The sequence below is a fragment of the Xyrauchen texanus genome, chromosome 41 (genome assembly GCF_025860055.1).
Source record: "Xyrauchen texanus isolate HMW12.3.18 chromosome 41, RBS_HiC_50CHRs, whole genome shotgun sequence".
Lineage (NCBI taxonomy): Eukaryota > Metazoa > Chordata > Actinopteri > Cypriniformes > Catostomidae > Xyrauchen > Xyrauchen texanus.
The window spans coordinates 19,309,560-19,325,139 of record NC_068316.1 but is presented as its reverse complement, the minus strand read 5'-3'; the positions used below and the strand labels follow the sequence as shown (position 1 = coordinate 19,325,139).

Here is a 15,580-nt window from a genome sequence, read left to right as displayed (position 1 = left end):
ATTTATTTACTTAAACCATTAGATATATAATGGTCAGCTCTTAAGTGTCTGAGGTCACCAAACAGCATAGTCGACTCTGCAACTAGCTCTTGAATAATTTACTCTAATTATCCCAGTGTAACATAACTGATGAGAGGGATGATGCAAAACTAGATGTAACAGACCAGTGATGTAATTAGTCACTTGCAATTAGTGCCCGTTTGTGGCTAAAGAGGTCATTTATGTAGACATGATAGACTTTAAGTGCTAATATCAGACATAGGGTCTATGAGTCACCTTGGGTTTTGTACTTCATACCTTCACTCAGACACACACACACACACATTCCTACACTCCCATAATTCAGTCTAACCAAATCTTAATATCAAATTACTTGGGACATTAAGAAGCATTATAAACATCTTGATGGTATTCCCACATTATTAAATATGCCAGGTTAAAAACAAATTGAGCTTTATTGAAAGCATCTGTGGTATCTTGTCAATCACCATCGAAAATGATTTCTCATACCTTAGTTTGAAACAAAAATAGTAATAATTATGCACTTCCAATGCAAGTTTATGGGACAAGTGAACAAAGAACAGTTGCCCCATTAGTCTTCCATTGTACGTGCATTTCTGTACTGTTTTGTTTTTTGCTTTGTTTTAGTTTTGCTTTGTTACAAATATTCCTTAAATATATTTTCCTTTAAAATATTCCTTAATTTCCAAAGTGATGCACTCTTTTGCCAGTTACATAGTAAAGATTTGTTTCTGCTTTACACAGCCTGCTGCAGCTTTTAAGCTTCATTAAATAGTATGAATATTTAACCAAGTTGCATTGGTTTGATTGTGTGCACTTCATGTTGTTATAAGTCCATAGGCCCTCGGAACTTTACACAAAGCCTGGGAATAAATCAGTGGACTATAGTCACTAGTCTTTTAATAATTTAGCATTTTGCCATTAGTGGAGATTTAATGAATTATTGCACTCTTTTCTTAGCTGTAATTATCTCTTCATGGCAACACAAAGTTTGGCATTACGACACATTCTTAGCACGGGGTACATGAAACTGTGTTATAAGTGCTTTTAAAAGGTACTTCACCTTTCAAGATTTATTGCAATGTTTAGTGGATGTAAAAGTGTGTGGGAAAGGAATACAGATGTATAATTGGATTGGTTTCTTCAACTATGGGCACTTTTGGCCCTGTTGACTATTAGAAAATAAACTTTGCCTTAAAATACACTTTTGCAACTCTTACTAGTTTAATAAATGTTTTCAATAATGTCTGACATTGTGGTTACGTTCATCACAGGAGAATTGTGTCATTGGTTTGATACAACGTTTACCCTCATAATGTGATTGCAATGCAATACAACGATTAAATTGTTTCTTATGTAAAGCGAATACTGCGGTCATTTTATTGCGATTATTCTATATACTGTGTCCATGCTGTAAGATATGTGGAGTACTCCTATTTGAATCGCTTAATACAGGCATGTAAAGGCTTTTACATGATGTTACCAGTGCTGCAGATGATGTTACGCTCAAGTACAGGTTTAGAAACATTGCAAAACTGAAGAAGCAGCACTTCTCGGCTTCACGTGAAATGGCAGTTACTTGCACTGTTTTCCAGAAGTGGTGCTCCCCAACTGCAGAATCTATAGCCCCACGGCAAAAAAAAACAACATATTTTTAGTGATTCAAAAAAGTTTTAGTTTTGTTTTTTCACTCTTCACACATCTCATATTTTGTCTCAAGTATGCTCATCTCTGACACTTTTGGCTCCTTGGTAACAAACCACACCAAATTTGGATAAAAACATGCATTAGTGGCAAAATTGTTGGTCGTGATGCAAATGACATAACAGAGGCATTTGTTTTTATATAGATTATTTTCAGAAAATAAATATTAAATGGTTTAAGATTATTTTGTTTTTAAAATGCAATAATTAAAGAGATGACAATTCTCTCATCATTTTCTCACCCTCATGCCATCCCAGATGTGTATGACTTTTTTTCTTCTGAGGAACACAAAGATTTATGAAGAATATCTCAGCTCTGTTGGTCCATACAATGCAAGTGAATGGTGACCAGAACTTTGAAGCTCCAAAAATTACATAAAGGCAGCATAAAATAATTTTTTTTAAATCCATATTATCAGAAGTGATGTAAACATTAGGTTTGTGTGAGAAACAGATCAATATTTTAGTTCTTTTTTACTGTAAATTCTCCCTGCCCATTTGGTGGCGATATGCATTAAGAATGCGAATCAGCACAAACAAAAGGAGATTTATAGTAAAAAGGGACTTAAATATTGATCTGTTTCTCACCCACAGCTATCATATTGCTTCTTAAGATATGGATTTAACCACTGGAGTCTTATGGATTACTTTTAGGCTGCCTTTGTTTGCTTTTTGGACCTTTAAAATTCTGGTCACCATTCATTTGCATTGTAAGGACCTACAGAGCTGAGATATTCTTCTAAAAATCTCTGTGTTCAGAAAAGAAGAACTCATACACATCTGGTTAACATTTTATAATTAATTTTCATTCTAAGGTTTCACGTTTTGAAATGTATGTCTTGGTCTTGGTAAAACAATTAAATCTATACATAAAAGATGTTTGAAAGGATGCAAAAATAATGAAGTCATGGCAAAAGGTTTTCAAGACCATTTTTAATGTCACCTTCATATAGCAAAAAGGTTAATCCTGTTAGTTTTAATAATAAAAAAATCAACCCCTTGGACATAAAAGTCCTCATAGAAACACCCAAATATGTTGTTGGTTTTATGTATTCATTGATTGATACTTTGTTAACTAAGACCAGTTTTTTCTTCCCTTTCTCTCTCTCTCTCTCTCACACACACAGCAGAAGTATTGTTGACCCGGGGCAGTTGATGTCCCAATGCAGTAAACCAAGTGTGTGAAGACTTTTCATGAGTGATTTCCAGCTGCAGCGTGGTCAAAAAGAGTTTGTGGAGTGATGCTGTGCTATTTACGCTGCTATCAGGGGCCGGACGGGTCTTTAGAGGTCCTGCCCCCAACTGGACATCTATAGAGGATGCATCAGGGGTACTGGAGCTCAGAGGGGATAGACTCTCTCTCACAAACACACTCACACACTGACATGGATCTTCTGGACCTAGAGCTACCCCCTCTCCCCCACCCTCCTCAGTCAAGCACGGCCTTCTCTCTCATACACACACTGCAAGCCCTTTCTGTCAGTCTGATTTAGGTCTCCCCTGAATAAGACTCAGTGGCATCGGAATCCTCCCATGAATGTATTCCTCCCTCTTTCTCTCTCTCGATTTCTTCTGGACTTCAGGCTGTTCATAACAGACATACTTTAACCCATCCATCTTCGGTCTAACTCCTTTCCTGACGTTCCAAAGTTGGCAAGGAGAATGCATTTAAAATCCGTGTTCAAAAATTCAGCCATTTTGCCTTTTTTATTTTATTCTCTTTTGTTTCAGAGTACAAATAAAGATAGAATGATGTTGAAATGTCTTCTACATAGATTATGAGAGTTCAGATGACGGTTTGTATAATTAGACTTAATTTAGAGGTTTATTGTGTAGTAAATTAAGTTTTATTCTAATGTATAGTTTCTTTTTTAACAGTGTAGATTTCTTTAAAAAGCATCAATGAGAGTGGTGAAAAATCACTCACAAGAAATTGTTCAACATACCTATGGATTTTATTTTACTTGGTCCAGTAGTTTCAGAGAAAATGATTTTTAAACGTGTTGTTAGAAAATGAAATGCTGGTAGATTGTAATTTGTAATTGTTTCGTATGATATTTATTTTTTGATTTTCAATATGTTTTCCCCCTCCTCCTCCTCCTCCCCCAAACTGTTTCAGGAACAAGAGTGGCGTTTCTCAAGCGTGTGTATTCATTTGATGTGAAAACGAGGAAGGCAGGGAGCGTGTGCTGTTTCTAATGGTACTGAAGAGGGGGAGCTGGGGTGCAGTGGTCCTTCTTTTCCTGGGTGGGCTTTGGGAGGGTGCTGTGTGTACAGTGTACAGATACTCGCTTGCTTCTAAGCCTTTAGCCGGGAGCCCCGCAGGAGGAACCCAACACAGCCATAAACTCAACACTGAAGCGTGCTTTCTTTGTTGTGTGGAGTCACATGCTTTGTGCCAGATGCTAGATACAACCAGAATCCGGTGTGTGTAAGAAAAGACAACAAGCAATAAATATCACTTGAGATTTTTTCCCCCCTTTGTTTTGTTTTGTAATTTTTGTACAGGATATTTCAGGAGACACATTTTTCCCTCAACTCGGTTCAAACTCAGTATTAAAGACGGATACTTTTTTATTGTGGTTTATATTTTGAGAAATTTCAAATTGAAAAAAAGATGTCCAAATCTACATGCTCCTCAGTGACAAGCAGGTTGTAGTTGTGGTGTAGCCAAAAAAAAAAGCAGCATTGATGTTTTACGTGGCTATTTTGACATTCACACACAGCGTACCTCTGGGCCTCAAACGGATTCGGCAACCTTGGGCTCAACAGTCAGACTGTTTACTTGGACCCTCAATTCACATATTTCTGGATTGCATCACTACATACATGTAAACTGTACGAAAACAGTTATTCATGCATTTATTTGAGAACAAAGCCAAATTTCCTTGCCTTTTAACTGATTGATAGACTTACACAGACCACTTTCATTTTGTTCTTGTACCATGTCTGCACACAGGTTGTATCGGGGTTAGATTGTCAGCCTTTCGCTTTCGCTGAAAATATCGCCATGTCATCTATGTTTTTAAGCTGGTTTAAGTATATAATGTATGTACCAGCAGAAAATTAAGTTTGCAATGACTCAGCTCATCATTATACGCTGAAGGTGCCGTGGTTGTGTACGTTGGTGTAGCTTTAGCTTTCCCTTTTAAACACTGTAAATACAAGTTTGATTTCGCATCGTTTGGGGTGAAATGTTCACTCTGCCCACCACTCAAAAGCTCCTGAAAGTTTCAGAAACACACTTGCCGTTTTAACGGAAGGATCTGCCTTCTCATGTGGAGTAAAAAAAAAAACTTGATTTAATGATTCGTCATCTGTTGGACAAAAGAAATTCTATTTGGCACTCATTTCACAAGCTTCTTTAATCACAATTTTGATGAATGTTGGATGCCTTGGACAAGGACTAACATCCAGAAACCATATTGGAGAATAGCCAGTCACACGTGTACCACTACCCTCTGCAAAGTCCAAAGATTGTCAAGATTTTGAACTTAAATATAAGCCATGATGTAAAGGTGGTGCAGAGTTTTTTTAGTGCAAAAGAGCCATTTGTCCTAAAAAAAAATAAAAAATTTAAAAATAAAAAGATGTAACTTGAATTGTAACAGCTATGATTGAATTTCCTAAAATGATTTGTCTTTTTGATTTTTTTTTTTTTTTCTGGGACTTTCAATGTCTTTTTGTATAGTCTGCCAATTTCTTAGAGCTAAATGCAAGAACCTTGAAATGCTATAACTTAGCATATTGCCTTAGATCTGTTCTACTGTCTTGTATATTACAAAGGTTGTCTGTATTATATTTGTATAGTGAATCATTGCCAGGATCCACCTAATTCATTACTGCTTATCCATGTCTTTTGCTGGATACCTACATAACTGTCTCTCTCTATTCCCCCTCTCTCCTCCTTGTTTCAATATTGCTCATTTTCCATGTTTTGTTTGTGATCAGTTGTGGGTTTTATTATTTGTACAGTCCTGATTTTACCCTCTCAGTTATGTGTGAGAATGAAGATGATGCAATGGGAAATCGAAGCAATATGTAATTTATAAGGACTTTTGGAGGAAGCTTACAGTGTTGCGTGCTCCTGAGGTGTATTTTTCTTCAGTTGTGGTCACATGAAACATCCCTGTTCATCCGCATCGATGTGTGTAATCTTAGTGTGAGCCTTTTATGCAAAGTTAGATATACCGAGAGAAATTTAAATACAGTTATGCAAGTTATCAACTAATATGGCTTTGCTGATGCTATTTGATGTTGAATCAAACTGAATTGTAAATAAAGAATTCTGTTATTGCAACATTTACAAATTATCTCGTGACGGATTATTTCGAACCTCCTTGCAGATGATCAGGTTTGTTAATCAACTTTTCTCAACGCGTTGGACATTTTTCATTCGAGGTTGCGAAAAGCTGTTTTGGTGTGCAAAGGTCAAAATTGTAGCCTAAAACAGGCGCTCATAAGTAAATGGAGGGAACGTGTTTGTGTGAGTAAAAAAAGGGGTCCTGTAGCTTTAAATGCAAAACACACAATCTGTTGCAGAAGAACAATGTGTATTTTATAGAGACTGTCTGAAAAGATATCAGGCTTAATATATCAATGTTTAGTTTATCCTCTCATTATTTAGTCATGCCAGAACATTTTGGATCCATAAATAGGAATCATTCAAACTGCAGAATTCCGTTGTGCATCAATGATCATCATAATAACAGGAAAACTTTAAAATAAGGTTCTCCATTTGTTAACATTAGTTAATGCATGAGGTATCATGAACAATCAACTATATATATATATATATATATATATATATATATATATATATATATATATATATATATAGTTACAGCACTTATTAATCTTTGTTAATGTAGTTCATAAAAACGACATACTATTGTTAGTTCATAGTACATTAACTATTGATAACATATACAACCTTTCATTTAGAAAATATTGGCTATTACTATGTTGAAATAACCCAGAATAAATAAATGCTGTTAAAGTATTGTTCATTGTTAGTTCATGTGAACTACTGTAGTTAACTAATGTTAACAAATGGAAACTAAAGTAATAAGTAATTATCAACAACAGTAATTATTATTATTTGAGGGGATATGTTATTATTACATGCTTTTTAACTTCAGTTAAACATGTGATTGTCTTATTATTTATCAGAAATAAAATTTGCCTTAAATCTACAGCAAATCCAGTTTATTATAAGCCCTAATAGAAAAAATTAAAGCATGATTTTTTTTCTGTTTCATTATACTGGATTATTTTTTTTCCAAGTGCCTAAAACTTTTGCTGAGTAGCCTACTGTTTATCAAAGTAGAGACTCAATTTATGTTTAATTTTACTCGGATTAAAATCACAACTGGCAATTATTTTAAAATGATAACGTTACATTATAAGCAAAAAAATACTTGTTTTCATGATTCACTCAATGTAGACTATAATATAATTTACGCAGAAGCTTAATTTAATATCTAGCTACGTTTTGTATATGTGCACTCGGTTAAATCCCATAATAAATCCCATAATTTAATCCATGCCCTTAAACTGACTGTCCAGAACCAGTCCTCGTGCCTCTATCGCATTCTCCACGTTAGGTCGCGTTAATAGTCCGCCTCTAGTAGTTAACACATTAGAGAACTTGTGGTGCATATGAAAGAGAGCTATGAGTGAAGACTCGAGTGGTGGTAAGAACGTGTTAAAGTGCAATTCCCTGAGGATGAACCCCTGACTGGCCAATGACAGCACAGATCCGAGAAAGGCATCTCCACTCCACTCTTCCTCCACGCAACCATATGTCTTCAGACCTGTCTCAAGCTTCACACAAACAACAGTGCATCTCATCGCTCCTGAGTCGAAGTCCCCGTGAGCTGAAGTCAAAGGTTCTGCAGAAGAGGAGGATTCAGGACTGAAATAAGTCACTATATGGTGAGAGCATTTTTTAAATCAAACTTACAATATGTGTTCATCGGTTTGATAGCAGTATTAACTAATATGGTCTTTTTATTTCGAGTAAAAATTCTACATTTTTGAGAACTCTTCATGCGCAATAACCAGCTGAGGTCAGAAATCTATGGAGCATGACACATTTAATGCTTTTTAAAAGAGTTGGAAAGGCTTCATTAATGGTGACCTTTCTCGCTGACCCTCTGTTCTTAAATTGTAGTGTCACGACCCTAATTAGTCTCTGTTAGTGGCTGCCAGCGCGCGCTCTCCTCACCGTTTATTCTAGAGATCTAGAACATTATGGTTTAGAAAATGAACTATTAGAATAAGTTGCACAGTGCTGAAAACTTCGATGAGTAGAAAATTCTATTTTAATGGGGTTATCATTTTTACTTAAGTTGGTGGGATCTTAATTTCAACATATAATAATCATATTTTTGTATTTAAAAGTTGTATATGTTGACATTAGTTGATAAACTATGAACTAACAATGAACAACTTATTAACTAACATTAACAAAGATTACTAAATGCTGTAGAAAAAAATATTGTTCATTGTAAGTTTACGATACCTAATGCATTAATTCATGTTAACGATTGGAACCTTATTGTAAAGCATTACAGGAAAATCTATAATCATGTAAACATGAAAACGTGAAGTTGTTTCCTTAAAAAAAATATTTCTACCAGATCTGAACCTTAAAAGTGCTGTTAGTGCATGCATATGCCTATAATCTAATGTAGGTGTTGCTTAAGTGCAGATATTTTTGACTTTAATAAACCACTAATACATTTAGATTGCATGGCAAAATATTTTTATTGTGCATTAACATATTTGTTTAAAATCAGCCTAAAATGTGTATGCTAAATATGTGTTAACGTCTAAATTAACTGGATTGAGTCCAGTCAAAAATAGTATTTAACATCACTGAATCAACCTGATTACATTACGTTACACCAACAAAAATAATTGTAAGGGTTAGATCAGGAAGAAATGGCTCCTTATTGTAACAATTGCAGGTTTTTGGTAAATCTGTGATGCAAGCTAAATAGTTTTTTATCTGAATGCACAGTCAAATTCATGTCTTGTGTTGTTTCACTCATTTTACAGTTGTTTTTGGACAGAACGGGACAATACAGGACTGAATAATAATAATACAAATTTTAAAAACAAGGCTACCGAAATTCTCAGATCACCCCTCATATGCCGTGGTGATGTCGGTGTCTCTCTCCAGTCACCCCGCAGTGAGAGACAAGAGTCTGGCGCTGTACCCGTCTCATCCCGGCGCGCACTACACAGACCTCCTCAAGAGCGCGCACAACATCTTCCATCCGCTCAAGTCTCTGGGCCGCATGGTGACGGACGCGCAGGCAATCATGCCGTTTCATTTCACCGGGACTCCGTCTTTTTTCAGCCACAACAGCCACAAGGCCGCTGTATTCCACGAGCAGATCCTCAATGTGTCCAGCGTGCCATATTTTCAGCACGTACAGCCCTCACACAACATGTTCTCCAAACACGAGGAGCAGAGCACTGGATCTCTGTCGGAGTTCAGCAGCCCGTCCAGTGTAAAGTCCTCGGTTTCATCCTCTCCGGCTAAGGACAGTTTCACGTACCTGCAGGCCCCAGAACTGGTTTCCGAACAGACTAGCACTTACGGTTTTACCGAGGAAGATCTCTTCACTGTGCTCTACGGATATTCCAAAAAACATGGGCAAAATGTTGGACATGCCATATCTGGACTATCATTTCCTCCCTATACAGGTATGTATATCATCATGCAATTTACACAAGTTGATAATCTGTTTACAAAGTTTAATTCATTATATAACTCATATAGAAGGCTTTTTTTTTACACATTTAATTTAAATGTCACATTCTCTCAGTTGTTCATATATTAGGCATAATTGCATTTGAAACTCATATTTCTTTAATTGTTTAACAGCCGATCGTCAACTTCTCCCTGCTGATACTGAATCTGATCTCCCAGAAGGTAGGCCTAATTGGATATCTATCTATCTATCTATCTATCTATCTATCTATCTATCTATCTATCTATCTATCTATCTATCTATCTATCTATCTATCTATCTATCTATCTGAATTTCACTGGAGTGTGTCTTGAAAGTGTGTCTTGAATTTTTCAGGCTTATCGATTCTCCAAACTCATTGTGGAAGCATTTCCCATTATGGAGTATTTGCTGATAAAGGCACGATTCCAAAAGGTACCAGGTTTGGGCCGTTTCAGGGGAAACTGGTGAACACAAGTGAGATCAAAACCTACGATGACAACACGCTCATGTGGGAGGTAAATAAACATTCAAGTGTTTTTATTTTATTTTTATAGTCTATATAACTTTTCTGCAATAATAATATAGACGAAGCACAGTTTTTTCCTATTCTCTGATTTTATGAAACATTTAGATTACATTTCGAACATTTTCTCTACATTAAGGTCTTTGAGAATGGGCGCTTGAGTCACTTTGTGGATGGAAGAGGCGCTCCAGGGAACTGGATGTCCTTGGTGAAGTGTGCGCGCTTTCCAGAAGAACAGAATCTGATTGCGGTTCAGTGCGAAGGCCAGATTTACTACGAGGCCTGCAAGGAGATCAGATCAGACCAAGAATTGTTGGTCTGGTACGGAGATTGCTATGTGCAGTTTCTGGGCATTCCTCTCACCCTCAAAGAGTTTATTGACGATAATGAGCCTCTCCAAACCGAAGGTATGTGCGTAAAACAAAAATGTGCCCAAGCACCCACAATTTAACAGTGCTGTTTACAGATTTGTATAGATATATATTTATGTGATCTACAACCAATATATGATTTTGACCAATTACAATATCAAATTACGATGTGTTGTGCCTAAATGTAATTGCAAATTCCTTACGCGCAATCTTTCTTTTTGCTTCAGATTCTGGAGAGGGTTTTAAGTGTGATCGCTGTGGAAAAGTGTTCGCTTATGAATACTACAGAGACAAACACCTGAAATACACGCGCTGTGTGGATCAGGGCGACAGAAAATTCCCCTGCCACCTCTGCAACAGGTCTTTCGAGAAGAGAGACCGACTTCGAATTCACATTCTCCATGTGCACGAGAAACACAGACCACATAAGGTAAAGAATTATGAAAATCCGAATGAAACATCAGCGCTATGGTGCTGAAAGAACAGCTCCCCTTTAGAACAGCTGCACAGAATGCAAAATATCCAGACATTGTTATCATGTCTATTTTCCCAATAAGCTTTTGAGATACATGTTTGCATGCCGTATTTTAGATAGTTTACTTGAGAAGAAATTGGTCATATTTATTAAAGCACTTAATATAATAAAATCTCTTTTGTGACTCCCCTCACTAGTGCTCCGTATGCGGCAAAAGTTTCTCCCAGTCTTCCAGTTTGAACAAACACATGCGCGTGCACTCAGGAGAGCGGCCTTACAAATGTGTTTACTGTAACAAGGTGAGTAATGCTCAGTGCCTACAGATGCATTGCAAATACAGTTTTAAGGATTTGGCTAATTTCATGGTGTGTTTGAGCGCTCATTAGCCACTGTCCCAGCGCTGGACTCACTCTGAGAGGACACATCCAGTCTAATTAATGCCAGATGCACATCCAGTCTATTGTGCATGGGGATTATGCTTTAATTTATGACTCGCAAAGAGACAAAAGTTTATTTTGTCTTTGTTTTGTATACTCGTCCTGTTCTATTCCCAAGGGTGACTTACGCGTGCTATAAGAGCATTTTCAATGGTCATGTCACTCTCTCTGTACTGTTTGCAGGCTGCCTATAAGACCATTTGGCCTTTACGATATAACCCATCAGTTGTGCTTCTTAACTAAGTACTTTGAGTACAAATTTGCTGAACACTAACACCAGGAATTCTGACACATTTTATTTCATTAATAGGCCTGCTATATTTTAGCTACATGTATTGCATTCGAAAAATGCAAAAACGTGTATTTTAGGGGAAAGGTTTTGGCCTTTTGTAATTATAATAAGCTTTATTTAAAAACAATAGAAGACAAAGGGAAGTCCCCATTTAGGTATCAATTAAAGTGTGTCCTTAAGAGCTTGTGCATTACCATAATCAGTTACTTTGCGAAATTTACATGTATTTCTTATTGTTACAGGCTTTCACGGCCTCCAGCATCCTCCGCACACACATCAGGCAGCACTCCGGTGAGCGGCCGTTCAAGTGTAAACACTGCGGGAAAGCGTTCGCCTCTCATGCGGCCCACGACAGCCACGTCCGGCGAACCCACACCAAAGACAAACCCTTGACATGTGAACTGTGTGGAACTGCTTTCCAAGAAGCCCAGGAGTTCAAACTTCACATTAAGACCCATAAAAGTAAGTTAAGAGAAATGTGAATGGGTTTTGAAGCCTGAATGTCCAAATAGATCGGCTAGTAGCCTACACACAAAAACGGAACAATCAATCAAAACTAAAAAAGAAAATTGGGAAAACATTGGGGGAAAAAACGTATAAAATTGAAAACGAATTCCATATGATTGTCAACTGTAAAGTGGTATTATATATGTAAATATGTATAGGCTATATCTGTTGGACTAATAGGCTTATATGGCAATTATTAATAGGCTACAATCCAAATTTATTTTGGCTAAATATATAAAAATACTATTCTTTCCCCTCAGAGCGACATCTTTTGGAAAGCACTGTTCTTCTTTCTGGAGATGAGAACACACTTCTCACCAGCAGTAAAGGATCTTTACGCTCACAGAAACAGCAGAGGGAGAATTTCTCTTTTCCCGGGATGACCACTATCCCCTCCGAGTACAGACCCTGGAACTAATGCCACAAAACTGCTTTTAAATGTGAAGTCACAGTTCGCGTTGTTTACCATTTTCCCAAAGAAGAATAGCTAAATGTTATTTGGTATTGTATATTTTATTTATATGTTGTTATATGGCCGCTATATAAATATTGTTGATTTAATTTTATTTTGTATTTTTTTATTATTATTATTATTTCGTTGTTATTTATTTAAAGTGTGTTTGACTAGAGAAATAAGCTTCTTTTTTTTTTTTTTGTAGCCTACTTTTTAAAGTTAGCTCAAAGCAAATAGCCTCGTCGTGAAGGCTAATTGTAATCTGCTCAACCAAAGCTATAATACAATACCAAAACATACTCCATGAATTTATTATTATTATTATTATGCTTTTATTACCTGTAATGTCTATTTGCACAGGCTTTATCGTGAACTGTAACTGCTGTTAGTGTAAGTCGAATCGTTAACAAACTGAAAATTAAAATGTAATATATCAGAAATATCTTTTTTTGTTTTCCCTACCACCCAAACTCGGTTTGCAACTTTTTTTTAAATGTAAAAGCGATTTTTGTTGTGTTGTGTGTATCTGCTTATTTTCTACGTTTCCTGAAATATGTACTCTTTAAAAAAAAAAAAAACTGCAAAATTCTTTATTTATTTGCGTAGATGTCAATTTAATTGGAATATAACGAAATTCGTTAGACTGTACAAAAATATTTTTCTATTTATTATTAAAAATAATTTCAATACTTTTTTCATACTATTATGTCATTAACAACGATGGAGGCTTTCAAACTGACCAGGTTTCCAAAGACATAACAGACAAATACAGACAACAGTTCAGTTTTTTAGTTTCTCTCTGTCTCTTTCTCTCTATAACACAAACATAAATATATACCAACCATTTGGAAATTGCAAAAAAGAACTGTAAATCAGTGCACTGACTGTATCATTCACATCTGATGCAGAGAAAGTGAATGAACAAACACCACACTTGCATACAGGGTAATAGCCAACCATGAGACTGATAAAATGCAGAACAAGAAAGATAGATGAAAAGAAATACCAACACAGTTTGTTTATCAAGAACTTAAGCAAAGCAAACAGAAGCTCAAAAGAAAGGCAGGGCAGTCACTCCCCAAACTGAGACTTTAGCATGTGCATTTACAGTGATTTACTAAATGATGGCCAGGGACAGGAGAGGAGGAGTGTGAACATCCCCCAACAGCAAATTAATGACAATGGACTACTGCAATGAGGTGGTCCAGTGTGGAGAGAATGGGCTGCCCTGGAAACAAAGGCGGTCTCACTGACATCTGCTGCCCCCTGATTGTGTCTTCATGGTACCAACTGTCTGTGATGGAAAAGGAAAGAGAGCAAAAGGCTTGTTCAGAGATTTCCCCTTCCATGAGTATTCCCTAATCAAAACACTCAACAACAATAAAGTGGTCAAAGGGCACTGCTAAACGTTACACTGCAAAAAATGTTTCATCAGGCAACCAAAAACATTTTCTGAAAGTGCTAACACCACTCAAAATATTATTTAACATGAGTAAATTAACCTGATTTCAAAACTAAATGTAAGGGTTAAACTTAATTGCATGTTATCCATTTTTATAGTGTATAGTCATTGACATCATGCTTTCTGTTATTGGCTTTATTTGAAATGCTTTTCAAACTTTTTCGAAGTGTTGCTAAACATCTTCAGTTCAGATGCATTTATTTGTCTCCTCTTTCTTTCCTTTTTACACCAATTTCCTAATATCACTCAGTGTGGATTTCCAGTTAAAGGGATGGTTCACCCAAAGATGAAAATTCTGTCATTATTCACTCACCCTCGTGAGTTTTCTCATAAAGTCTTCATTATGAGGAATGAGTCTCAATGATCCTCTGATTCACAACTGTCATGGATACCAATAATTAATTTCACCTTCACTGGTTACATACAAAACTGGGTGGGTCATATGTTAAGCTTCAGAAGACAATTCAATTACCATCTAATACTTCAGCTGGGAGAGAGGCAGGTTTTGAAAAAAGAAAATTCCCCCTCACAGGGCTTCACCATTCTGTCTTCTGCTTTTGATGTTCCCTAGGGCTTCTGGTAGCACATATGTACATCAGAGCTCATGGTGAGTTAACAGAGCTTCAAGGTGCAATAAAAGGAGCCCTCTGGGTCAGTGATAAAAACTGTTTTCCTTGTTGTCTCGAATAGATGATTTCACCCCTGGCATTTTTGATCATGCAGGGAGTCATGGAGGTTGAATGATGCAGCAATGTGGTTCATAATTGCACAAATCCATAAGAGCCCATAATCATAATGAGCTGGTAAACGCTGATGTCTTCATGCACTCTGTGAAAGCTCTTGTTAAGAGCATGACTCAACAATAATGCGTTGTCTTTCACTCTCTTTCCATTTCTCCCGCATTTTGCGTTTGCAGTTCTCTCTCTCTCTCTCTCTCTCTCTCTCTCTCTCTCTCTCTCTCTCTCTCTCTCTGTTGCTCTTCTGAATTTTTATACATTCATTTATAGCCATTGATTTCACACTTAACCTTTGGTGCTTTTAAATGCAACCCCCATTCAATATAGACATCCATAATGCAGTTTGATCTCTTTATTACTATGAGATTAATGATATACCCCCTGTGGCATTTGGATGCTTGTGTGTGATACAGCTACCTCAATGTCAACCTCTCAGTATGGCTGTGAAGTAATTCATTTTAAATGAGGGATGTAGTGCATGCTTGCTGAAATCATTAGAATCAGAAATGGCAGCTTTAAGTGTATGTATATACACTTACAGATTTATGTCATTTTTGTCATTTGATTTTGAAAGTCATGAAAATTCTCACCACAGTGTATTTTCCATCACATCTCAAAAAGTCTGTATTGTGCTGAACAGAATTCAGTGGTGGAAATGATAATAATGGGAAATATATTTGTATGTTTTTGAAATAAAATGGCTAATTTCAGAGCTAACATTTAATGTCCTAAATACACACAATTAAATAATATTTTCACACTTTTTGCGTAAAAGGCAAAATTACAGGTTGATTGGAAATGACGCCTAATAAGATATGTATTTACCTTGATGTATTTAGTTTTGTTCAAA

At 36.4% G+C, this 15,580-nt stretch overlaps 2 protein-coding genes across 2 annotated transcripts in view; both read left to right on the top strand.

Moving 5' to 3' along the window:
* The window catches only part of LOC127633967 (nuclear receptor coactivator 2-like), a 128,009-nt gene extending 121,989 nt beyond the window's left edge, over nucleotides 1-6,020 (top strand). The window contains 1 exon segment of the mRNA XM_052113336.1: nucleotides 2,852-6,020. Coding sequence (XP_051969296.1) covers nucleotides 2,852-2,866 — 15 coding nt within the window. The 3' untranslated portion in view covers nucleotides 2,867-6,020.
* A 2,873-nt stretch (nucleotides 6,021-8,893) lies between these two features.
* On the top strand, nucleotides 8,894-12,495 carry LOC127633968 (PR domain zinc finger protein 14-like). The gene is made up of 8 exons (XM_052113337.1): nucleotides 8,894-9,443; nucleotides 9,625-9,672; nucleotides 9,827-9,987; nucleotides 10,135-10,402; nucleotides 10,594-10,796; nucleotides 11,039-11,140; nucleotides 11,813-12,032; nucleotides 12,338-12,495. The coding sequence occupies exons 1-8, from the start codon at nucleotides 8,894-8,896 to the stop codon at nucleotides 12,493-12,495; spliced, it is 1,710 nt and encodes a 569-aa protein (XP_051969297.1).
* The last annotated feature ends 3,085 nt before the right edge of the window (nucleotides 12,496-15,580 follow it).

Coding starts and splice junctions, on each gene's coding strand:
- LOC127633968 (XM_052113337.1), top strand. CDS start 8,894: ATGTCGGTGTCTCTCTCCAGTCACCCCGCAGTGAGAGACAAGAGTCTG. Junction 10,403..10,593: donor TGAGCCTCTCCAAACCGAAG/GTATGTGCGTAA, acceptor TTTTTGCTTCAG/ATTCTGGAGAGGGTTTTAAG. Junction 11,141..11,812: donor AATGTGTTTACTGTAACAAG/GTGAGTAATGCT, acceptor TTATTGTTACAG/GCTTTCACGGCCTCCAGCAT.